This window comes from Ceratina calcarata, unplaced genomic scaffold (assembly GCF_001652005.2).
Source record: "Ceratina calcarata isolate Rehan_Ccalc_2016 unplaced genomic scaffold, ASM165200v1 scaffold363.2, whole genome shotgun sequence".
Taxonomy (NCBI): Eukaryota; Metazoa; Arthropoda; class Insecta; order Hymenoptera; family Apidae; genus Ceratina; species Ceratina calcarata.
In genome coordinates this window covers 354,438-379,505 of record NW_017159356.1, presented here as the reverse complement: position 1 = coordinate 379,505, position 25,068 = coordinate 354,438, and the positions used below count along the sequence as shown (strand labels likewise).

At 46.9% G+C, this 25,068-nt stretch overlaps 1 protein-coding gene across 2 annotated transcripts; it reads left to right on the top strand.

The window, feature by feature from the left end:
• The first annotated feature begins 307 nt into the window (after nt 1–307).
• On the top strand, nt 308–25,060 carry Myc (bHLH transcription factor Myc). 2 transcript variants are annotated; one of them, XM_018025635.2, is made up of 4 exons: nt 308–951; nt 5,049–5,780; nt 12,753–12,836; nt 18,787–25,060. In XM_018025635.2, exons 2-4 carry the CDS (start codon nt 5,054–5,056, stop codon nt 19,389–19,391), a joined length of 1,416 nt encoding a protein of 471 aa, XP_017881124.1. In that variant the 5' UTR covers nt 308–951; nt 5,049–5,053; the 3' UTR covers nt 19,392–25,060. The 2 variants fall into 2 exon arrangements, with proteins under 2 accessions (XP_017881124.1, XP_017881126.1); XM_018025637.2 differs by lacking the exon at nt 12,753–12,836 and having other exon boundaries at nt 309–951.
• Nucleotides 25,061–25,068: the final 8 nt, after the last annotated feature.

Sequence of the window (25,068 nt, the reverse complement as noted above, 5' to 3'; positions counted from 1 at the left end):
TTACTCGTTTTTAAACAGCAACTCGATTCTATGTGCGTTAGCGAGTTCTACTTATATTCTACATATATTATCAATCGCTGATTGAACATTTACGATTCTATTTTAAGCCGAATACGTCTGAATTCTGATATGTGCAGCGTTTCTATTCAAATAGATTGCAGATATTGAGATATTAAATGGGAGGGAAAAACGGAGTTGAGTAACCGGAGCGGTAGTCGGATATCTGGATATCACTGTATATACAGACTGTATACCGGATAAGCCACTAGTGTATAAGTATACCTACACAGTGATTGGTGCGTCCTGCGGCAACAGTGGGGCGAACGCTGAGGAGCTGACGGCCCTGGCACCGGGTCTGGTAGCGGTGGGCATGCCTGCGGAAGATGGAAGGCGCACGAGCTGGATAGTTTAGTCGCCTTTAACCGGCCTTAAAGTGAAGATCGGGTCGCCGCCGATCACCGTGCGCGTGCACAAGACAGAGTCAGAGCCACCGGCTTATCGCACCAGACCGCGCCGAGAATGAAATTCTTCCTTTGCCTGGGAAAACGCAGCAGCAGCAGTAGTAGTATCGCTTTGTATCGCAGTCTCGACAATAAAAGAAAACGGTTAAATCGTTTATGGCCGGACGGCAGTAATACCGGCGGCTGTAGCGCCTGAACGCGGATCAAATTTTTGCCGACACTCGCGCGTCGTACCAAGTCACTTGATCGTTGCAACGAGGGAACATTTTTATTCCCTCCTTTTGCATCGCAGCTTTTGCTAAGTGCCGCGTGATTCGTCCAGACCGGGCGATAACCCGAGGACACATCGACGTAAGCAGAAATAATAAAAAGGACTCTCGGCCCGTTCGTAATCAGTTCGGTTACAAGCGCGAGATTCAACCTCGCGCCCAAGTGTACTCCACAGTGGATACTATTTTCCTTTTGGGTTACAACGCTAAGTGGCCGACAGGTTCGTACATATTATTTCATATTTTCGTTTTATCGATTCGAAGTGACAGCCGCGTTCGCGGTCGAGTGACAGGTCGCTTCCTGTCCTCGTGCGAATTCTTTTACAATTTTGACAGTTAGCCGCGGACTGTTAACTCGCGACCGGTTCGAGGCGGAATTTCAGCGAGGAACGGGATCGTCAGCGTGGCCGTGGCGTCTCGATCATTCGTAAGACAGATTAACGCTAATAGAATTGCAAATATCTATGTACATCGTCTCTGAACGCTGTTCGTCGAACGCGCGCAAAATAGAAATTCTGCTAAATCATGCGTCGTGCCATCGAAAAGATTCTACCGAATCTCGTGTATAAATATCGGTGATACGTTTTCGAGAAGCGTAGTAATTCGTCGAACGCTTTGTTTAAAGCTTGCGAATTTCTTATTTGGCAGCCGTCCGGGTTCTCGCCGATTTTTATGCCAGTGAGCGGATCTCGAAATAAATCGGCTATGCGTTCTGCGTCGGCGTTTTGCCGCCAAAATTTCGGCTGATCAATTTTTCATACGCATATCCGTGAATTGTGTAAAATTTCGATAACGCTTGCAATCGCGAGAATTATTTAAAAACATTATGTAAGAAATTAGAATACATGAAAATGTAAAAGCATGTACTAGTTTAAATTTTTATGTCCCTCTCGTTATTCCCGACTACGCATATATTATTTTTAGCGTCGCGTTTGAATGTCTGTCCCGGAATCGATACGGTAATTTCTTTTTTATCGGTCTCGGGTGTTTGACATTTCAAAAAATTGTTTCACCGCCGGGGCTCGGGCCACACACAGACCGGGTTGATTAAGTAACACGCATCGCGTCCCATCGGGATCGATATACGTACGAGAAAATATGTCAAGCGGTGATAGGCACGCTAACTCGATGTGTTGCACTTTCCATCGCAACGTCGTGCAACACGTCGACCCCGGCCGGCGCGCGCGTCCGTCTCGTAAGAATTTGTAGCCAGACCGCCTGGGAATTAATGAGACTGATTCCCTTTAACCGATATTAGAGTTCGGTTGAAATACCGCCCCGGATATACAATTACCTATCGCAAATACTCGTAACGTACCTCGTATCTAATCTTCGTGTTCAGTTTGTTCATTTTCTTCTTTACCTGAAAATTCGCTCATTGGGAATGTGGTCTGACGGGACTGTCGTACAAGTAATTAAAACTACCTGTAGACCGTTGCATAACGTACATGATTTTAAAGGGTTATAAATGATCGATGTCGTTGCAGTTCAGATAGGCGATTTCGATTTTTTCCTTCAGAACGATGCTCCGATCATTTTTCATTTCGCCCTCGGTGTCCTCTCGTCTCGCGACGAAAGCCACCTAAGTTAATTAGAGTGCGGTAGGAAAGCTGTCAGCTCGTTACACGGTTGAACGATAATGTTCGACGGAAGTTAGCGGGCACACCAGATACACAGACACCGGCGCCTACATACGTGCATACATATATGTATGTATCTGTCTTTAAAGCTGCTGTTACCGGTGGACCGGTTTCTCTGTTTCTCCCGACGCGTGTAGACAGAAAAGTTCGATCCATCGATCTCGTGGCCGTGGAATGTGCTTCATACACGTGTACCCATCGTACACGTGTGCTACGTGTACGTATAGATTTTCGAAAGTCCGTCTAAACGAAAGCAGTCTTTATCAGTCCGGTCAAATAATTTCTCTCCACCTTTCCTCCACCCCGCTTGTCGACGTTTAATCTAACGTCACACACACGCGGACGTAATAAACTTCGCACGGAATATTGTTCCTGTAACGTCTGTAACGTCTTCTGTCTCGTGGCTTGATTGAAATTGAGTTTTTGCAGTCGGTCCAAGTGTCGGTTTTACGTGAAAGCGTGATCCGTTATTAACGAGATCGCGATCCAATTTATTCGTCATGCGAGCGAGAAACGGGAAGACACGCCGGCGACGTGTGGTCTGCCGTTTACAACCGGGACTGGAGAGAGAAACATGACTCGATGGAATTCGTACAAGAAATTATTATCCCCAAAACATTTAGCCTGTTCTTTTTATTTACTACTCGGCAACGAACACTTTTTTTGTACGCAGTTAGATTTGACAGGAAGTTTGTATCCTTACTTTCGTTTTTCTTCTTCTTTTTCTATGTTTTCCCAGTAATAAACACATACATGCTTTCTTTCCCTTCGAAGGCCGTTCTATATAGGAAGGTGATCTTCCCTACCGCGCGCGCCTTTTGTTTGATTCAAGCAGCGAAATAGTAACAAGAACGGACAGATAATGTGTCATTGTTTTTCAACAGCGCGCGTTTTTCACGGGCGATCGAGTCTCAAAAGACTCTCTCTTTCTCTACCATCTTATCCTTTCACTTTTCCTAGTCGATTTATTTTTCTGACAATGGCGAGCGGATCATCCGATAAGAATCACGCGTGGAGCGAGTCGTTCAACCGTTTCTATCTGAACGTTTGTCAAAACATTAATATCCGATTAATGGAAACATTAAATACAACACGTGATGATCATTCGCATCTCATTATCGCGAAACTTGCTTCTTTAATTTATAAATAATTACTACTTAGTCGTGTGATGAAACCAACTGAAATTAATTATAGGAATTAGAATTTCAATTGAATTGCATAGATTTAGTTGCGTTAGTTCGTCTCTTAAAGCTGTTTAGTTGAATTTTTGTTATCGAACGCGATGGCAGAGGCATGCGCGGGTGTTTCCCGCGAAAGTGACAGTGCCGGCGACGCGGTGGAGGCTCGAAGTTTACGTAACGATTAATTTTCGCGCGGAGGGAGGTCGGAGTGGGAACCGAGTAGATAACGCGCGGGCGTGCGCGTTTGATTGTCGTCGAGGTGGGCCTAATCGGGCGGACGTGATGTTTGAGTTTGAGGCCGCCGACAATAAAAGCGAATCTCGCATTCGTTCGCCGGTCCAACTTGCAGATGAAACCGATATTATGTGTCCACTGGATATGTAATATGGGTACGTGTACGTGTGTGTGTGCACCGCCGGCGAATTTCGTTGGAATCCCGGTGACTCATTCCTACCGCCCATATCGCATCACTTCATGCGACTTTTCGACCATCCGACTGCTCCTCGTCTCTCTGTTTGCGTTTCTTGTTCTTCTCAGGCAAAACGATGCGTCATCCGAAGAGAAAATTGATCCTTAGTACTGCGTCCTTGCACTGTTCAATTTATAACAATTATAGTCTGAGTTTTTTCGTATTCGGCGAACTGATACGTTCGAATAATAGTGGAGACTGTCGTAGACGTGCACGAAGTCGTTAAGAATTTCTCCTAACACCTGGTGGTCGAAATGTACCGTGAATGGTTCGGTACAGAGGAAAAGATGTAACGGTTCTTGAAAAGAAGGGAAGGGAAAAAGTTCAGTTGTCTAGGGCCGTTCTGTGAGGCGGGTCGTGATTTATTCGAAGGTACGTTCACGGCCATCCGGTTTTTCCTCGTTCCCCGCGCGCAGACTGCATTGGTAGACGAAATTCGCAAGTACGTTCGTTGAGATTCCGTTTTGCGAAACGTACCCGGAGAGCCTTTCGTGTCTCGTCGGCATCGATTATATCGCTCGTTCAAATGGTACTTCTTTTTACCGTGGCGCGAGAGAAAAAATAGCGTGCGAAGTGATGCATGGTCGACGAAGGACGTCTATTTTTATTGGGAACGAGTTATGACCTCTGTTCGTATTTTCATAGCATTAACCGTATTCGTTTCGCCGATTCCCGTGATAATGTGCACAGACGTTACGACACCTGGTGCAACGCCGAACGGGTTATTACGATGCTCTCCGCGGTGAAGCAACACGTTGTAACAGACCGCCGCGGAGGAGGAAACGGGATCGTTCTGATGGATGATCGCCCGGATGATTGACACCGGCTACGTTCCGGATCGAAAATTCTTTGGGATGGTTGCAACACCCGAAACGAACGTTCCGCGATTAATAAATCGGCTGTCACGTTGAATTCGACGCGCTTTAAATAAACTTACATGCATGCTGGATTGTAGAATTAACGATAAGTCGTTAATTTTATTATTAAGTTATAACACAGAGATGTATTTTTTTTTAATATTATTTTAGGCGAGATGCCGGTGCCAGTTTGGGACTGCCCTGACCTGGGCCTGATGGACGAGCCTCAGGACACCGCCACCGTGGTGTCCGACGACATATGGAAAAAATTCGACCTGGACTTTCCAGACCCGGAAATGTATTATGAGAGGACCTTCGACGACGGCATCCTGCCGGACCTGCGCTATGACAAGATGACTTGCCTGGCGTCCCGCAAGATACGCCACCACGACTGCATGTGGGCGGGCCTGTGCATCAGCAAAGAACACAACAGGACCCTGCCTGCGCAGAGGAACTCGCAGATACAGAAGAAGGTGATGGCCGGTCGAAGTTTGCTAATACCTCGTCACATGAGCAGCTCGCTAAACACGCAACAAATACTGCTGCAACAGTGCCGCACGAAAAGCCTGGAGAGCGACGGCGATTCCAGTAGGCCGGAAACACCGCTAAGCTCCGACTCCGACACAGAGAGCGAAGACGAAGGTCCGTTCTTCAGACACGATCAGATCAACATACACGAGAAATTGTCTGAGTGTATGTCGGCTGCCGCGATCACGAAGGCGGCGCCGGTGAGCCAGGTCACCGGTCAGCAGATCAGGCGGCGGAAAGTGGAGGAGGATAGTCAGTGTCAAGTGCACAGAGAGACGAACATCAGAAACACCCTCAGTGATCACTGTTATCACCTGAATCAGCCGATTGGGAAGAACCTCGAATACCTCGGTGTCCAGACACCCTCCGATTCCGGTGAGTCACGGTTATTCGCTTGCTTTCATGATGCCACTTTGTGTCTATTCGCGTCATAACGCTCCACGCCCCCCTCCGCGTATCCTCATTGTTCTATGCATATTACGAGAACTAAGATTATGCCAGGGATCGAGTATGAAATTCTATAAACATCGTCACGCGATTAATCGTTAAAATATGACTCACACGCGACCCATCGGCTAGTTTCCTACGAAATCGAAGCAACACAAATATGCCGCTTGTGCTCCAGCCGGAATACGTTTTTTATCGTACGCATCCGCCAAAGGATCAACGAGTTTATTCATCTCGGTTCTTTTGTGGCCCTCTTAAACGGAGCCAGGCAAGGTCGAACTAAGGATCCTCTTAATCGAGTGCAATTGACGGCACCGGCACTCCCGGTCGTAGCGAGAGGGACGGAGGTGCAGTTCGCCGAATTCTGTTGCCCGCATGAGTATGCTAATCACGCGTTCGGTTATTCGTCATTCGCCGGTGAATGCGACGAAATCGAGAAAAGAAACTCGTTCCGAAGCGAGTTCGGAGGTCGTTACGCTAACGTTGTCGTCCTCGACAACGCTACTCTTTCTTCGTTATATTCTATTCTTTGTAACGGCCGGGGAAAAAGTAAGAAGGACGGAGACGGAGAAAAGAGACCCGTGAGAATTTTTCGAATGTAGCGCAGTCGACACGCGACGGGCAAGTCGCGTCGCGTCGTCTCGTGTTTGCGCAAACAATTTGATCCGCGTTACTGTGCACCGTCGAAAAACGAATTTTTTCGTTGCCTCTTTTCCATTCTTTTTTTTTTTTTTTTTCGTCGGTCGCCCACCAGGTACAAGGACAAAGGGGGAGGCGCGCGCGATCCTTTTGTCGTTCCCGTGGCGCACAATTTTCGCATTGTCGAGGTAATCCGTCCCTACTGCCGAACAGAGATGGTTTTGTTCGCAGGGGTGTAATTTTTCAGACGCGGCGCGCTTCGCACACGCGCGTGTCACGTACCCGCGGTTCCTCGCAGAAATTTGCAAATGTACACGATAGATAGAGGGACCGCATTCGAATGCAGCCTTTCATTCGCGCGCTATCTCGTTCCCGGTTACCACCCTCCCTCTCGCCAATATTTTTCTTCTGAATGATACGAGACGAAAGGTATTCCATTCGAATAACTTGCATAAATATTATCTAACTGATCGTACAAATTCTTGAATTTATTTTTTATCTGCATCGGATTGTTTATGACAACCCCAATTGTTCTTTGGATTTATTTAAATTTATTATATGAGACGTAGAAAAGGATATCGGTAAACGAGTCCGTTTCTTCGAGGCGCGAATATATTGGGCGGGTGATTTGGTTTGTTCGGAGCAGCGGTTTGTCTTCAGAGCTCGTAGCTTACTCGTATCCCAGCGGAGACGTCGTCGTTCCGTCACGTGCCGTGTCCGCTGGTTCTAACTATAGTGATTCCGGGAGAGCGTAAGGGAGACAGTGGTCAACGAGTATGTGTACACGGTGTTGGCGCGACTCGCATAATTCGTGGCAACGGCGTCGTCGTCGTGGAAAATCGTGCCGTTCGTGCCACCTGAAAATACGTTGCGCCACATGGCGACATCCTCTAGCGTCGTTTTATAGATATACCGGGAAGCGGCACGTATACAAACGAATCGCGCGTCGTTCGGACGACGACGCTAGCTTCGTGTGCGTGGTTCCTTATGATAGGAGAGCATGACGAGGAAAGGAGTCGCGCAACGCTCCGGTTCTGACCCGCGTAAATACACACGTGCATTTTGCACTCGCGTGTCCACGTATGCGCGGCGGACGCTTAACGCGCGCGCACGTGACCCGACGCTTCGGCCCCGGCGCGCCACTGTCTTTTATTCCGATTACATGTAAAATCGAACTAACCGAGGTAACATGTTTTTTACAACGGAATGCCTGAATCTTGCGATATTGTACTTATCGAGCATTTTTTAGAAATAATGTTTCATCATCGATCTACCTTGCACATTTTTCTTTTACATTTGTAAATTTGTAAAGCTTCGTTATTTTAAAAATCATAGAATTGATCCTGAATCGTTATTGTCGTTACAATCGATGAATTAAAGTCGAGAATACTGAAAGCGATAAGTTATACATGCCATGAAGAAAGCATTCATAACATTTCCGAGATTGATGGTCTCTTTTTATACTAGCGGTAACAAAAACGGTACGGTAGTATGTCGGTTGTTACGTAAGTACATAGTACTTTTTATAACAAACAAGATTTATGTCGAGGAAAAGTAGATGAGACGTTTTTGTTAAACAAAGGTCTAAATATCCATGAGGGTACGTACACGTATAGCTCGCTCATTAACCAAATTAGGTATCGCTTAGAGATAACCTAATCCGATCGCGAGAAATTGCGCCGACAATTCTGACGCGATCGCGTTCGTTAACTAACGACGTGATCCGACGACGAAAGGCCGGAGTAATTGATTGGAACGTTTGATCGACTGAACGCGATTGAATTCTTCGAGTGCATGAAACGGACGCGCGATCGGCCGACCGGTGAGAGAATTCCTGAGCAGGAGAACGTCTACCCCGGGCCTCTTATAAAAGTTGTTTCCTGATCGGCCCCCGGGGGCTTAATGGATCGAGAAGACGTCGGCAGCGTGCGACCGGACACACGACGCAGATTCGGCCTTCGTGTTGTCGTGTCACCATTCGTAATTGGTAATCGTCAGGACCCACGGGCTCGCAAATGACCGCGCGCGGTCAGACGGATCGCTGAATGAAGAAATTTAACAAGCCCTTCGCGCGATCGCGTTTATTGCATAATTAAAAATACACTTCGGATTTTGTACTTTTGTAGAATTAAATATGCAGCAAATATAAAGATGTAGAAGTGTGAACTGTTTAAGTCATAAATGTTTGATCTTACGTATTTTGCGGTCTAATTATAATTGCAATTCGACGACGTCTCTCTTTTCTGGATTAACCTGTGATCTTTTGAAAAAGGAAGTATATGCAGGAGACGGTTATGGAATTAGCATACGGATAAATGCGTCCGGCGCGACAGAAAAACTGTAAAAACGAGATAGGTGTCTGAATCCGTACTGCGTGTAATCGGCTCTCACTTTTGCGTAATTCAAGATTATGAAGCTCGGCCTCGTTTCGTACGAGAAAGCCACCCGTTTTTTTGATATCTCTCAAGACCTCTGCACTTCACAGGGGCTCCTCGTGTGTCCGTCGAGTTCACGCGATTATTTTTTAGCTTGCACTTTCCCTGTCATATGAGGCAACGAGCACCGATAACGGGAACCTATTTTTTTTTTTCTATTTACCCGATTCGAGATAAAACGCGATGGGTTTACCGTTTTGTTCCAACGCTTCTAATCCTACGAAATATTGTACATTGTTCATACGAACTGAGGATATCGTCGCACCTCGTGGATACAATTCCGTCCGAGCGCGGTTTAAATTGAGCAATTCCCGTCGAGAGACAAGGTAAAAGTCAGGGTTGCTGGTACAGGAGGAACACGACGGTGAACGCATGCGCGCATCTTTTTTCATGCGAGCAACGCGCCGCGAACTAGGGGGCTGCTCCACGCTGCGTGACGTCTGCGGTATCTGACCGGTCATTTACTGCCGCCGATTTACGGTAGACTCTTCTCTACCTTTCCTGTTCAGCGCCCAGAATCCCTCTCCATTCTCGTTCCCTTCCAACAAGGAAAGCCCCCGTACCTGAACATTATAATTATTATACTCACTTTCTGCGTTCCGATAACTTCGCAAGGTATCGTTTGTATATACCGGAGAAATACGTAAAACACAAGTTCGTTTATAATAAATATTTGTTTAATGATTCAGTAGAAAAATATATTAGCAAGATTTTTGTTCAAGGTACTGCAAATATAATAAGAGTCGAGTTTCTATATTTAATTTGAATTACCGCACGCTTCTTTCAAGTCGTATTAGCTCACTAATTATGTATTTTATCGATTGTCCGTGTACTTTTGAACGGTGGTGTGCAGGTGCAGAAGACAGTCTCTAGTAAGAGTAGGATCGTCGGAGCATGCGCATTTAATCGCGCGGGAACTCGAAGGTCACACGCGGTACCAAGTGACGTCAATCGATAGCCGGCCGGCCGGTCGCTCGGTCGCTCGCTGGTTGCGGTCAAGCGTGGGACCCCGCCGCGGCGGTTTAAATGGTCGCCGGAATGCGGTTAAGCCTTTTTGCCATTCGCGCCGCGGCGCAGTCGCGATCGGGAGAGGGATACACTCCAGTGGCGTGTTACGCGGGCATCGGTGCCCTTCAGGCATCTCTTACGTATGTTTCTCTCTGATTCAGCGCCTTTCTCCTCTTAGAACGACCACGGCTCGTCTGACATTTCTCATTTTTTCAAATCCGTTTGAAAATTGCCCATTAAATAGGATTAAATGAAAGTACAACAGAATTTGTGAGCGTAGAATCGTTGGAGTAATACCAATATATTAATTGATAACACCTGATCGTCTGAGATACTACCAGGAAATCGCGTAATCCGCGGAGTCGCGGCGAGGAATTATCTTCCGCGTGCCTGCCTTTTAACGCGCACTCCGAGCCATAAAATATCGCGTTCGTAATATCAATATTTGCATAATGCATACGCGCGAAATGTCTTTGCATGTTCGCTTTGCAAATTTCCTCAAAGACGACGATTTCCTTGCACGCGCGGCCAACAGCGGACGTCTATCTATCGATAGTTTATTACAATGTAGACATTGCACTCTTTGATCGGAATGACACGCGTATAGTAATAGATAAGTGCGTGGCACATGTATATCATTGGCGGCCGTAGTGTTACGCGTGTGGCGCCAACCGAAGCAGCTGCTTAATGCCGTTAATTACATAAACTGCGATAAGCGCAACGTAAGCGGTGCAATGAAAAATACCCGGATAGATCGTCGTTCGAGGAATGGGATTCCCGGTACGGAAATGATCGCGGTGTTTCTTCGAAACATCGGTACTCGCGTTCCAACGGATTTAAATCATTTCGGTGAAACCTCGGTCGCGACGAGGAAAATCAATTTTCTCGGCGAAACGGAGAATTGACTAACACCGATTCGTGGAAGCTAGGCGCCGGCATTAGTTTCACCGCGAAGACGTCGTGCTTGGAAATCGTTTGCCTGTTGAGTGGTTCTATCAGGCCTATTAAGAGCCTCCTCGTCGACTCTATAATACCGCGGCGCACGAAGGTCGCGCCAAGTCCCACATTTACTTAGTTAGCAACGATGGAAAGTAAACTGTCCGCGGTGTTTCGTTTTTTCAATTCTCTCGACTTTGCAATCCTAGCCTCCTCGATGGTTAGCTTCGTCGTATCTCTCAGAGCTTCAATGCAGATTCTCAAACTTTCCAGTCGCAGAAATGTTTAGGTGGTTTACCGCGTCGTCTCGAATTTCTGCATTGTGACGAGGCGTCGGGACGTATTCGTACGATCCTGTGATCCAACGGGGATGCCGGCTCGTCTTACGTCTGGACCTGGCTTTTTTTTTTTCCCCCCAGTGTTCGCACGCAACCCCGCCCGAGTACGTACCCTCTCCACCGGTGGCTTATCCATCGACGAAACGAGTCTCCGTTCTCCATGCAAATTCCCCGGTCGTACGTTCCAGGAAAACTCGCGGCGCGATGGAACGCGGGCAAGTAACGCGGCCTGTAAACTGCTAATAAAAATGTGCGCGACGTCGCGTACCGATGGCCTGTCGATCGGTGGAATTCAGTGGGTGCAGCGCGTCCGCGCGGCACCGAAAGGCCGACAGACGGCATTGTGCCGTGTGCCAAACCGGGTTTCGGGTTTCGATTTCAACGAACCGGCGAAAGCTGGGGAAGAAAGCCGCCGCGAAATTCGCGGTATCATTTTCACTTTGGACATTTCCCGTCACGGTCTGAATCGGTTTCGGCCAGCTCCGAGCGGTTCGTCCCGCGAAAGGAAACTGCTTACGGTTACACGTATATAATATATCCCTCGAGCTCGGGAAATATTCCCTTTCACCGATTCGTTAGACACGTTAAACGCTTCCATCAATTTCAGCGAGCGCATTCCTTTCATTACGCGCGTACCGTAATAATTTATCAATTTCTAAACCCGCCACATCCCTCGTTAAAAATGATCATTACCAGTTCTAATTAAATTATACTGATTTTGCAAATACGGTGTATTTTGTTTAACGATTAATCAAACTCGAATGCTGGTATCAACCTGTTAGCAGTTTTGCTCTATCGCAGCTACGATTTTAGTCACGTAACGAAACGAAAGGAGGAAAACGTAACTCGACTGGCCGCTGTATCCTATTATTAAAATAAACTATCGAAGTGTTGACCGATGCGGGTTGCATTCTGATAATACTGAAACGCGGTTTCACCGCGAACGTAACGGTCCTCTCGCGCTTATTGCAAAACAATTCGAGCGGTATCGGCTTTGAACGCAGGTGGGTTTGGCATCTCTCGAAGGTATTAGTTAACATTCTACATAAGTATAAGCCGCGACCGACCGTTTTCCCGCTCTCTTTCTCGGTTTTGCCACGTTCTATCGCTTTCCCAACCCCTTCGAGTGGTCGCCTGAAGCCGCCCACCCCCCCTTTCTCCCCCCGCCGTCTTTGTCGCTTCGGCGTCTGTAATTACGGGAACAAGTGGGCGCCTATTTTTGCGTGCGCAGGAAACTCTCCGCTACGTTACACGTATATGTGCATCTCCGGGCGTGACGTAACTCATTCACTCACTCATTCATTCATTCATTCATTAAGTTCGGCCGCGTGGGAGAGACCGCCGCTCCGATAACCGTAGCGGCAATAGCGTCAGGTCACTCTCTACGGCCTTTACTTTTTTTTAACGAACTGATTTACAAATAAATCCGTTTTTGTCTTATAGAAAATTTCATCTTACAATTGGCACACATTCTGTTGGAGATGTTCTTTTAATTTTTTACCCGAGAGAAAGGGAGTATATTAATTCGCGGTCGTTTTTTTCAGTATCAAAATGTCTGGTCGACGAACCAGGATGCCGGGGCTTGCGCGTTCGAGAATTAGGAGGTCGGACGCCGAAATATGAGACTGGTAAAACCTGATTTGAGAATGCCGACCGGCATCAGGCGGCGATCAAAGGAGATACTTTTTCTCCTCCGCGTTCACTTTTTCCTAAAACCCCACCTCCCCCACCTCGTTCCCCGCCTTCTTTGTACGCTACAATGCCACTACTCTCTCTTTATCCTATTTTATCTATGTACTACGCGTCGATACGGAAATAGCGAATCGCGAATTCCAAGGATCTCACGGGCGAGCCAGCGAGCCGGCCGAGATAACGTAAACGCGTTCCACGTTTCTTGGTGGAGTACTCGGATAAGAGTCGACAGTAAATATCGCGATGGCTAATTAGAGATTCGAAATTGATCGGGCGGAGAAAGGGGAGAACCGGCGACGGGACGCGAGCTCTCTTTCGCGTTTCTCCCGCACGCCGTGAACCCCGCGAAGCAAGGCACTCCTTTCCTCTCTCTGCCAGACCGACGAGACGGTTCTCTCCTTCTTATTGCATTTCTCGTTCTCCCGAGGCGGCATGCCAGCCCGACTACTCTCTCTCTCTCTCTCTCTTTCTCTATCTATCTCTTTCTCTCTGTCTATCTGTTTCTCTCTCCCTCTCTCTCTCGGATCGATCGAACGAGAAAGGGAGAAGGGAATAGCCGAATACAGTGATCCAAAAGGAGAGCGAGGACGGTAAGGGAAAAAAGGGAAAGGAAAGGAAAGAGACGGTCGTAAGTACCAATACCGAGCGACTGGCATTTTCTCCGAGTCAATCGACCAAGGAGAAAGATGCTGGAACGAAGATGCTTTTTCCGTGTATTCCGCTTTTCTGTATCGACCGTCTATATCGATCAGTAGCTACAATTTCTTTCCAAGAAACTACATAGTTATAACATCTTCGCAGTTTCATTAAATTCATACTATTTAATTTGAAGTAACGTATCATTTAGTGTCCGTCCACGCTTATATCAAATGCAATAGCGCGTTGACTGTTGTGAATTCAATAAAGTTCATTAAATATCGACGCTACTCGGAAGCGACAGATTCGGAGCCGCGTCACCGTTGCTCCGTCATGAGTCACGGTTTGCACCCGCGAAGGCATCATCGACGATGCACTCGATGCACCGTGACGGTTCGCGGTAACGTCGATGACGCGACGAAAGTGCATCCCGTTGCGTGGGTGGCTCTGCTAGGCCGGTGGGCAGGGCTTGAATGGTGTCTGGTCACCGGGTCGTTTCCTGGCTACTATCCCCTAGAATACACGTCTGCCGCGTTTCGTATCTCGCGTAGGCTGCCGTTACTCAAGGTAGTATCTCGCGGTCATGCCTTCCGCATGCGCTCGTACACACGCTCGCACACAACCGGGCGCGCGCACGTAATGTGTAAAACCCCGGAGGCGATGGGGTGGGGGCTCGTAATTGGACTTGACCGTCGGATAGTAACGCGTTATGGTCTCTGATTTTTTTCAACGAGCTTCGCCTCCTTGTTACTCCGATTCGAACGGAGGAGCAGCCCGTGGCTCGCCGATGAAAACTGGGCGTGGGTGGCTTGCCAGCTGTTATCGTTACCTTTGAATCGACGGTGTCCGCACTGGTATTTAAAGTCGAGAGAAGAATTTGAAACGGCCCGGCGATGAGAAAATTCGTTTCGTAGCTGCCGGCTAGGATACCTTAAGTATGCATCGTTGATGTATTATCGCGGTAACAGGAGAAAATTCCTGGATCGTCTGGCTCGTTGCACGCAACGCGCCGATTTCTGTGTCCCCCGCGAACCGTTTCTCACGTGGAACGAATGCCGTTCTTTCGTGACTTTCGAGCGGCGGCACCCAAAGAGAGAGAGAGACAGAGAAAGGGAGAAAGAGAGCACTTTGCACCGTCGGATGCATTGGCGCTCACTTTCGTAACTGGATTGGATGAGTCGGCTGGTAGTACGAGGCATCAGCGCCTTGGGCACGACGAGATTTATGGCTTCGCCTCATATATGGACGCACATACAGACGAGAGTTGACCAGGAAGAGAAACGTGCCGTCACGTTCGCGTATGTGCCTCTGCTTAAAGGGATTGTCATCTCTCTAAACGTTTGAACCGTGCGACACGGGCTTGAGATTCGGGGATAAAATCCCATGACAAACGGAACTTTTTGCTTTTTGATTCAGTGGTCCGACTAGAACGTGCGGGAACGTCAACCTAGTTTACACGTACTTTGAATCGTTCGACCCTGGGTTTTAGATATTTCGACGTATCGGCTTTTATCAACGGTTTAAAATAAAAGGTGGCTATCTCGGCTCAGGCGGAGACACTGGGGAGGGTTACGTGATCTCGAAAAAGTCGGCGATCAATACTTGGGCCGAGGAGTTCGCTCGGGTCACTGGGATGCAGACCACGCGCGTGGATTTCTGGCTGAGCTTGCATAGCTCCCCGCGTACATAGGATATCTGGTAGCGGTTATCTGCGGGGAAGTAACGGGTCACCGGACGTCGGGAGACCCACATATCGTGGTCGGTCGGTCGTCGCGCAAAGCCTCGAGCACGCCGTGAGAATGCCTGCCACTTTCCTTCGCGATCTTTTCTTGCGAACTTGCGTCAATGAGCGAGCCGATAGCACGCGGCGTGCACAGATTGAATCACGGCGCGGCCTTCGACGAACGTTAGCCGGACTCTCTCTGCTTACTTTCCCTTCGCCGCGATGGAATTTTCACGCCCTTCGCGCGCGCTCGGACCAGCGAACGTTTACGTGCTCTCGTTCTTATTACGCTCGGAATTGTTTCTTTACGGAATGAACCGACGCCGGACTGAATTCCATAATTTATATCGCGGGGTCCGGTGCCCCGAGCCTCCCGGACACTTGTCTCATTTATCTCCGAGCGGGATCAAAGAAACGTCTACGCGGTACGTTCACTTCCAAAGCGGAGCGCGCGCATTACGTTCCTGCGCATTGTGTTGACTCCCGCCCGCCCCCGGTGGAAAGCCAGCCAGACGGGTGCCGCGCCCCGGCTGAAGCGTACAAATCAAAACGCGTAATCAGCCAAAAGGGATTTGTCTGTGACAGAAAAAAAAAAGAGAGAGAAAAATGCTCGTACTCTGCGTTCGGCAACCGGAGAGCGCGGAGAGACAGGACAAACAGCGGTTCATTGAGGAGACAAGAGCGAGAGAAAGAGAGAGTGAGGCGGCGCGCTCCCCACCATCGGTTTTTCAAAGCGTTTCCGCCGCGACCGTTCGATATCACGAAAACTTGTCCCGTCTCCCTCTCTCCCTCGGCGTGGCTCTCGTCTCGCGGTCGCCTATCCCAACGAGAGAGGACAGTCGATCGATTCGCGTCGACGTACTACTATGGCCTGCTTACACGGAGAGCACTGACCCCCAAGGTCGCTCTTACGCGGTTGCACGTGCTGCCGCGAATTGACGTTCCTCCCCTCCCCCCTATCCTCTCTCGCTATCTCTCTCTCCTCTCCCTCCCGGCGAACACCCCTCCCTTCCTTCTGGCTACTATCGTATCGCGGCAACGATCCTGCTCCCCTCGGAACCCCCCTTTTCACAATCCTCACGAAACTTTCTTCTCGCTCGCTCGACCTTCCCGCGCAGCCTCCTTCGTGTCACACGCGTGTACAGTAAGTACCACACTGTCGTGTTCCTTCCATTCTGGCATACTATGCACTGGCCTCGTACTCGTGCGACCGCGTCTCTTTCCTGGTCTTGCTAATTTTGGACGAGTCTCGTTCGCCAAGTGGGGTAGGTTCGGTATAGACGACGCCTGTCTCTCTCTCCCTCTGTTTCTCGACATTCACTGCTTTGCTGTTACAAACCGATTCAAAGAAATGAAAATCACGTTAGACTCTCTGTGCAATCATTCATTCCTTCTCAATTTGTTCATCAACTGATACACGTCAGTCAACTTACGGAATAAAAAAGCAGTTCTCTCCTTAACCAAATAAAACGTTGAAGAAAACGTACAAGACTTAAAAAGGAGATGTTGATGACAGTATGCAGAAGGCTGGGAAAGAATGTGAAACGAAAACAGACGGGCACGCGTAAGTTAAACGACGACGTATCCGAAGGGGGAAGTAAGTGGTCCTCTGTCCGAGTGCTGCTGAAGCTGCCTATAGTTAGTTTAGCCGGCTCATGTGCTCAATTATTTTTAGTCGTTTCGCGCCTTTTCGCAGTAGCTCGCCGACGACCTGGCGGCCGGCCAGCTCCCCGTAGATTCGTGTGTCTGGCCCGGCACGACGACGAAACACGTGGAAGCGGCGTGCGGTTACGAGCGAACCCCGCCGGGTGATCTGCTGCTTCGTTGCCTTCTGCACGAATATACGCGCGCCATGCCGGCCTTTTTCTCTCGCCTTCCTCGTTCCTCGAGTGACTCTTCCTGTTTGATGCCGTCTGTGACTTTAAATGGACCCGATGAGAACCGCTCCGCGTCTCAATTATTTTCTTATAGAGATAAGCAATTAAGCACAGAATAGAGTAGTTGGTAATCGTTGGAAAGCTTAATTCACGACTGGTAAGATCTTGATAGATATTTGTAACTTCGCATTGTTTGCCTAGTCCATTACGAAACCTGAGGAAGTAAATTCATATTTGCAACATTCAAGGAATGCTTTTCATTCATGCACACGATTTACATCGCGCTTATTATCATCACTTGTTTAACGAGCTTGTATGTATGCTTAAGTAATTCCCCGTTACTCTAACAGAAGCAGCTTTTTCCCTTGATTTCCAATCGCCTATCGGGTCAAGTTCATTACGCGCTCGGTCTCGTAACGCTTCGTATCACTGCTTCCTCGTTCGCGCAAACAGGATTGCAGGATTTGAACTATACAGCAGGTAGAAATATAATCCGAGCGTTAACATTGATGCATGAAAGCGCAGCGATCGCGAAGTGAACGGCCAGACGGTAGGAACGTTTCTAGCGGCATGAATCGACTTCACGCTTCGCATTCCTCGTCGTCGTTCTATAATTAAAACTGTTCTTCCTCTGGTTTTTAAACGATAAGTACTTGCAATTCTGATGCTCAGTGTAACGTTTTTTGGCTTATGAAAATGTTGATTATTAATTTTACGAGACTACTGGACAGTCAATTAACGTAATTTCAACTGAAATACAATAGCGTTCAACGATTACTTTTATAATCACTGCCTATGGGAAAAGAATAAAGACTCGGTTTAACGATTGTGTCCCTAACATTGACCTTGAGGAGAGAGTTACGATCGCGAGCGGAGAAGAAGAATCTGGACCAACCGGATTTCCACCGATTGTCTGGTCCGATACGTGCCACGGGATGACACAGTTTGCAGAAACGCCCACGGTGTCGTGTGACTATCTGAACGCCTCCGCGAAACACGCTCACCGTTTGGCTAATCCACTAACTCCTATTCCTCCCAAAATTTATTTCCAAAATTCCAACCACGATTCTCCATTCATTATTATACTCTGATTTTATATTAAATGATTTATATTAAAATATTGCAATTATAGTACACACGGGCTCGGTTCTATTAATTTTATTTCAATTTAATTCGGTATCATTGACAGAATCCTGTTCCCCTCATTCGTGAGCTGTGTGTCAGTAACGGTAGACGATGATTTATCTCTCTGTTCTGATTCGTGGACAGCGGGGTCTTTAGAGATAAACGATATCGAGTATCCGGCTCGGGTTCAGGGTTGACTCAAAATTAGCTCCGCTCACGTTTTTTTTCTGCCACCGATCCAGATTACGTAGCTAACGCCATGAAAATACTAGTCACGATCTATTTTTTTTTTCAATCCCTTCCAGTAACAGTACATGACTTAGATTTTTGTGTATTCTTGCAAATTGTGAATAAAGTCTAGTATAAGCAGCAAGTTCATCCATAAATAAGAAATGAGATACCTAGTGAAACCGTCCTTAAAATTTTTTATTATTTCATAGAATTCGGTCATACAATTATTTCAAATATCCAGATTGGTGGTCAGAACGATTGTAAAGACCATCTCCTATTATTTGTTTGTTGCAGAAGAGGAAGAGATCGACGTGGTAACGTACGAAAAGCCAGGTAGACCGGCTGCGTTGCCGACGTATCCGAGCCCGGCCGACCAGCAGCACTTCCAGTTGACAGTAAAGACCGCGTTCAAGGAGAAGCCACCCGGTTCGAGGCCTCGGGGTAGACCGCCGTCGAACCCAGCGCGGAAAAGGGCCGCCCAGTCTGAACCGAAGCCCGTGAAACGCGCCCGCCAGAGGCCTTATCAAAGGAGAACGAAGGTGAACACCAGATGCGGATCGTCGTCGCCGTCGTCGAAAGGCGGAATGTCCACGACGTCGAGAAGCTCGTCGGACGACGAGCTCGACACCGAGAAGAGGAGCCTGCACAACAATATGGAACGGCAGAGGCGGATAGAGCTGCGCTCCGCGTTCGAGGAGCTGCGCGTCCTCGTACCGGCTGTGGAGACGAAGGATAAGGCGCCGAAGGTCGCGATCCTCAGGCAGGCGGCCATCTACTGTGACGTGCTGACCCACCTCAGCCAGATCCACATGAATGCAGTGTCGGACCTCAGGTGGCAACAGGAAAAGCTTCGCGCGAGACTTAGTCATCTGAGGAGGAGTCTCGCCATGACGCGCTGAGGGGGACTCGAGAGAATCGTGTCCGATTCGGCACGCGAGAGCAATTTGATTCGCTCGGCACGCGCGGGAGTCGAATACGTCGTTGCGCAACACGACAAAGAAGATCCCAAGCCGAAGAATTCCCACTCGACGTGTCGTGACAAGATTTTCATCGGAGGAGCACGGAAAGCGGTTTGAACGAAGAGTCCTGTTGAGTGACAAGGATCTTGAAGATTGAGGGAGAGAGGCCGTGTTGCTGTTCGTGTTTCACGACTCGATTAGCGCAGGCGAGAACTGACCGTGGATGAAATCTTTTACTGTACGAAAAAGAAGTATATATTTGTATATATGTATTGGAAGGATGACGTACCGGAAGAAGATAATAGGAATACTGTTCGCATAGAATCGGCACCAAGCGTTAGAGGAGGCCGATAGGAAAGAACTTCGAAGAGGATATTTATATGTGTACATAATTACGTATATTTGTAGAAGATATTCTTCGAATGGCACGACTCTGCGCATTGGAGAGGAGGGGAAGTTATCGAAGATTACTTTTGGGCTTCACAAGGTATCTATCAGCGCGACTGACTTTAGTCTAATTTTTATTTTCCGTTCGGCAATTATTTTCACGGTGAAACGCGGTAATGAAGAGTCACGGTCGACACTAACGTGAATTCTATTTTTTACTATTCGGATTCTCGATCAGTGTCGCTTATCGCGTGGATTATCGGCTACGACCGGTTTCCGTTCAGCTTGGGAATGCGACGTCGTATATACCTATACAATACGCTTTAGGAAAAATGAGGGAACACGGGGAACGATATTCGAAGCGGCAGACGAGATCGAGGATACGGCCGCGAAACGAATCGCTGTTTTATCTTGCATTTTTTTTTTCAACCGTAACGTTCGTACACGCGTTATACACACGATTTCGTCGCGAATCACGGCTGCATTTAGATAAGCGCGAGGCGTACCGAGAGAAAGCCAAAAGGAGAAGGGCGATTATTAACAGGTCTCGAGGAGACTCGGCCGCGATCTCGACGCCGTTTGGGATTTCGTTTACCGATGCGAGACCGACTCAAGAGGGGGAAAACGAGCCAGGCTTATCACTGATATGTTGTCCGGCATTAGCACCACCGGTTGTGTCCGGCTAACTAGCCTCGGAAACGTATCTCAGTGTACTCGGACTGGTTTCTAGTTGGGTCTGTCCTTTTGGAAAATGAAAAGTTGAAAAGATATACACGCGACAGACATGGGAACCTACGTGAACTTCTGTTTTTATCTTTTCTTCTTAAGATTCGTATCGATCACTCGCGTCAAACAGGAAAACTGAAGTATACAGTGTTTCTGATAAATGTCACGATAATTACGAGATTGTCGGATAAGCTTCAATTTTTTATTTATTACGTTCAGATTTTGTACGAAACACAATGACACAATTTGCAACTAGCAATACGAGTTATGTACAGTTCGAAGGACGCAGGTTGTTTTTAATTTCGCAAAAGTTATGCGGCAATCTTAATGATAATCGTGCAAGTCGAAGCCAAGAATGATATAGGAGGGAGTCACGCTTATTATTACTATTCAGAAATGTTCCTCGCGATCCTCGCAGTTTCACTATTTCTAAATCAAAAGGTCTCGCTGTACCACGGATCAAGCCCCAAAATTGATTGATCGTATTCCTCTCAACTTTCTGATCTTTTAATCGGTGCCCTGCACACATGACAGAAGTAATACATGAAACAGTACCTATTATTAAATCTCTTCCTTATTGAATTCCATTGTTCTCGCACATTTTTAAGCACGCTAATAGCAATTGTTTACCAATCGATTGACGATCGCTGTGCGATCTTCACAGAGTGTCATACCTTTTGAATCCCATAATCTACATGCCGGCCTCCGCCCCCTGTGTTCTGGGAATCTCGTAAGTAGGTGAGAGGGAGTGTGACTCACAAAATGTGTAGGCAGAAAATAGCCTGCATGTGGTACACAAGCTTACAGTTGATGACAAGTGTCCAATCACCTGAACTTTAATAATATATATCTCTCCGCATATTTTACTCACATGATTTTGCAAACTCACGTGAAAAAATAATTTGGGCGAATCGAAGTTTTTCCTTCTCGTTATTCTAATTGAACGCGACTGGTTCGTATACGCAGCAGATATGCAATTCCATATGATTAACGCCCCCGTGTCCTTTCTTCTTCCTCCTCCGATCTTTCCCGCGGAGAAACGCTCGATCGTGAAAGCTTGTGAACATGCGATTCCACAATAACACATAGGGACACATTTTTGTAAAACTGTGCAATAGACAAATGCTCAAGCATTATTTTGTTTGTTAGAAAATCGGTTATCAAAAAGAGCGGAGGCAGAGGATTCCTTTTGTTCATTCTTTCAAGTGAACAATTTTATATAATCGATGAACTTGGAATTGATAAGGAAGAGATCTCACAGGAAGTAGAAATTCACATTCTAATATATTCTCCCTTTCTTTATTTTTTTCTTCAAAATTTTTCATTTCGTTCACGGTACATGTTCGCGATAGAGTGGACAAGCGAACTGCAGCACGGTTTTATAAGAGACCAGTTTTTTAGAGCTGCTAGCTTTTAAATGCATGTAAATAATGTATATATACACGTATATTATATACAGGAAAAATATTAAGATATATACGAAACGCATATACGTAACGTACGGGAAAGTACATTATTATATTATATATATATGCATATTGCAAACGACAGAGAGAACGCGTAAGTGTGTAAGAAGGAGAGAGAGAGAGAGAGAGAGAAAGAGAGAGAAAGGAGGGTCGAGACGTGCGAACGTGGGAAGGGTTTACGTTAATGTTAAGATCGCGCGTTAGTAAAAAGGGAATAACCGGAAGTCGCATCACGGGTAGAGGAAAGCGAATGCGGGGTCCTCGCTATGAAAGGTGAAATTAAATGGGAAGAAAGCGAAACAATGTGTTCATTACATGTGTAGGTAACAGTATTCGTTTATATACATACTTTTTATGGGCTATATTGAAAGAAATAGGAAAATTTAAAAAAAAAAAAAAAGAAACACGTAAGGAGCGAGACATGGTAGACCGTACATGATATGCGAAGGAAGCGCGTATACGTGTAAATTGCATACGTGGAAATTTTCTAAAGAGCACACTCTGGCATTTAATAAAGTTGTCTGTGAAGGCGCGCGAGCTTTGCGAACGGATACGCGGGAGAAAAGAAGAATACGGGGTCTCCCGGCAAAATGCCGGGGACGAAAATTAAAGAGGGATTGAAAACTCGCTAGGCGGTATGACGGTGGCGGGAGAGGGGTGGTGAGTAGTAGGAGGGAACGAGAATTGATCGGGCAACGCATGAAACGCAAGGACCGCGAAGAGATCATCGAGACCCTCTCTGGGAAACGGCGCCGGGCACGTGCATCCGGAAGTAACGTTCCCGGCGTGTTCGTCATTCATTCGGGTAACGTTGTGTAATTCGCGCGCGCGCACGTTGCATCAGATACAAATAGCGTGCCGCGGAATAGAGCTGCACACAGTGTGTCTGCATATAAGCCTGTATTAGCATTTACACGCTGATCAGTCGCGGTGATTCATTTTCAATTTGCATTTACTTCCAAGTATGACAATTTCCTTGCCCGTTCTAAACATTTGTGTTTCCGATTAATTTGAACAGGTTTCTGTCAGAGGATTTGTTTAACTTCAATTAATGGTTCATGAAGTAGTCACTATTGACTGCAGTAAAAATATGGGCGCGTACGGAATACCTTTTGCAGCCACTGTACGTGGTACGGTTATACGACGCTCGCGGCAATCGCATACAGACGCACACGCGCGCCTCGTACACGCAACACGGATACAGGTTAATTAAAGACTAATTGACGAGACGGCAAACCTGAATCGCAAACCAAGTGCTTCAAATTTATATAGGTACATGTTATAATCGCGGTAATAATAATGCAGTTCGGGATACGAGTGGAACGCGGGACGAGCAGCGCATACGAAAGCGAAGGAGAAGAGCGGTTGTCGCGAAAGAATCAGGGGCCTCGCTTAAAAATTGAGTCCTTTCGAGACGGCCGGGTCGAATTTTTAACTCTGCGCCCCCGTACAGACATCTTTTAAATAACGTTTTTCGAAACAGACGCATTCACGTTGTCAAGTCGTTTCTTCCTATGAAAATACCGCAGCGACAGTAACGAATCCATTTAAGGTATCAGGGAAACGAACGCGTTTTCAAACAGACAACCGAGACGTTTTTAATTAGGGAGACTAACGATTTTCGTCATAGACTGAGAAACTGTTCGAGGTACGAGCACGAGACATACACAAAGGCCTTACAAATCGAACCACGGTAGAGTTTCGACGAGTTCTTCTTACATTTACTCTGAACGTAGCTAGCACCCGTTCTATTTTCGACGGACAGATTTTTTATACGTTTTAAAACTGCCTGCGATGCGTCTCGCACGGTCAGTGGATAATTGTTACAAGAGAGAAACAAGAAAAATCTGCCTCGATTCGAGTTAACTGCATTAACGTTAATTATTCCTATGAATAATAACCGGACGTATACATAGAAACACAACAGTAATAACGAAATGAAAAGACTAAAAGTTTCAAAAAATGTACGTACGAAGGAAGTAACACTGTTAACGGGAAAACGACGTTGTTCGCATACTCAGGATAATAATAAGTGGCGCCTTAATTTTTAATCCTTACCGAGAAAAATTAGCTCGGTCTCAATGAATCGACGTACGACATTTTTACTTGTACATAAGAGAAAACGTTAACAGATAATTATTACAAATTTTCTCTTCCCCTCCGCGTTTGAAATTTCCTCGGAACGAAAGATCGCGCGTTTCACTGATTCTTTATTTAAAAAATGAATCATCGGCCATGTTCTGCGAATTCTTCCCGGTCTAACGAAGACAGACGTTCGTTAACTGACACGAAGAGAAGAAACTCGACTACAAAAACTATATATATTATTAATAGTAATACATACCTCGCAATAGATTTCGCCTTCGTAAGACGGTAGCCTTCTCTCCGCGTTAAAATAATCGACGAATCCTTTCTTTAAATATAGTAGCTTTCCACTTTTTCTATACACTTTCTGCTCGTTCATCCGACCTGTGAGTTCTCTGTATCGTGCCAAATCGAGAGAGAAGGTAAAGTGGGATATCGTGGGACGGGAAAGGAAAAAAAGAGGAGTCACAGTTGTGGATTCAGCCGAGCGTTACGCTTCCTAAAACTGGTTAGGGAAGAGCACTAGATGTATTTTTTTTTTTTTTCATTTGTCCGAATAGTTAGCTTAGGAAGAGAACGATTTTTGGGGAGGTCCTCGTCAAAAATGCATTTCGCCTCTCTCACTTCGCATCTTCCTCCATACCCTTCGCTCTCCATATTTCATTTCTCCCTTCGATTGACTGGAACACACATCTCTAGGCCTTCTCTCAACAAAGACATTTCTGAAGAAAATTGCTCAGTGAGTAAATACCGTAAAGCCGTCGGATCGCGGAACATTCCGTCCTCCCACCGCAGTTTTCATTATTTTTCTTTGTTTCCTTCGAACTCCCCCTGGACAGTCCGCCGCGACGCTTTTTATCCTGTGAATTGTCCGGGACGATCCCTGACTGGATGCCACTTGCGCGTTCATTTGAGGCTTCGGGACGGAGATACATTTCTCTCCATTCCTATTC

What these genes read in the sequence shown, in the direction of transcription:
- Myc (XM_018025635.2), top strand. Translation starts at nt 5,054, where the DNA reads ATGCCGGTGCCAGTTTGGGACTGCCCTGACCTGGGCCTGATGGACGAG. An exon ending in CCAGACACCCTCCGATTCCG is followed by an intron (nt 5,781 to 12,752) that starts GTGAGTCACGGT and finishes CGTTTTTTTCAG; the next exon opens with TATCAAAATGTCTGGTCGAC. An exon ending in GACGCCGAAATATGAGACTG is followed by an intron (nt 12,837 to 18,786) that starts GTAAAACCTGAT and finishes TGTTTGTTGCAG; the next exon opens with AAGAGGAAGAGATCGACGTG.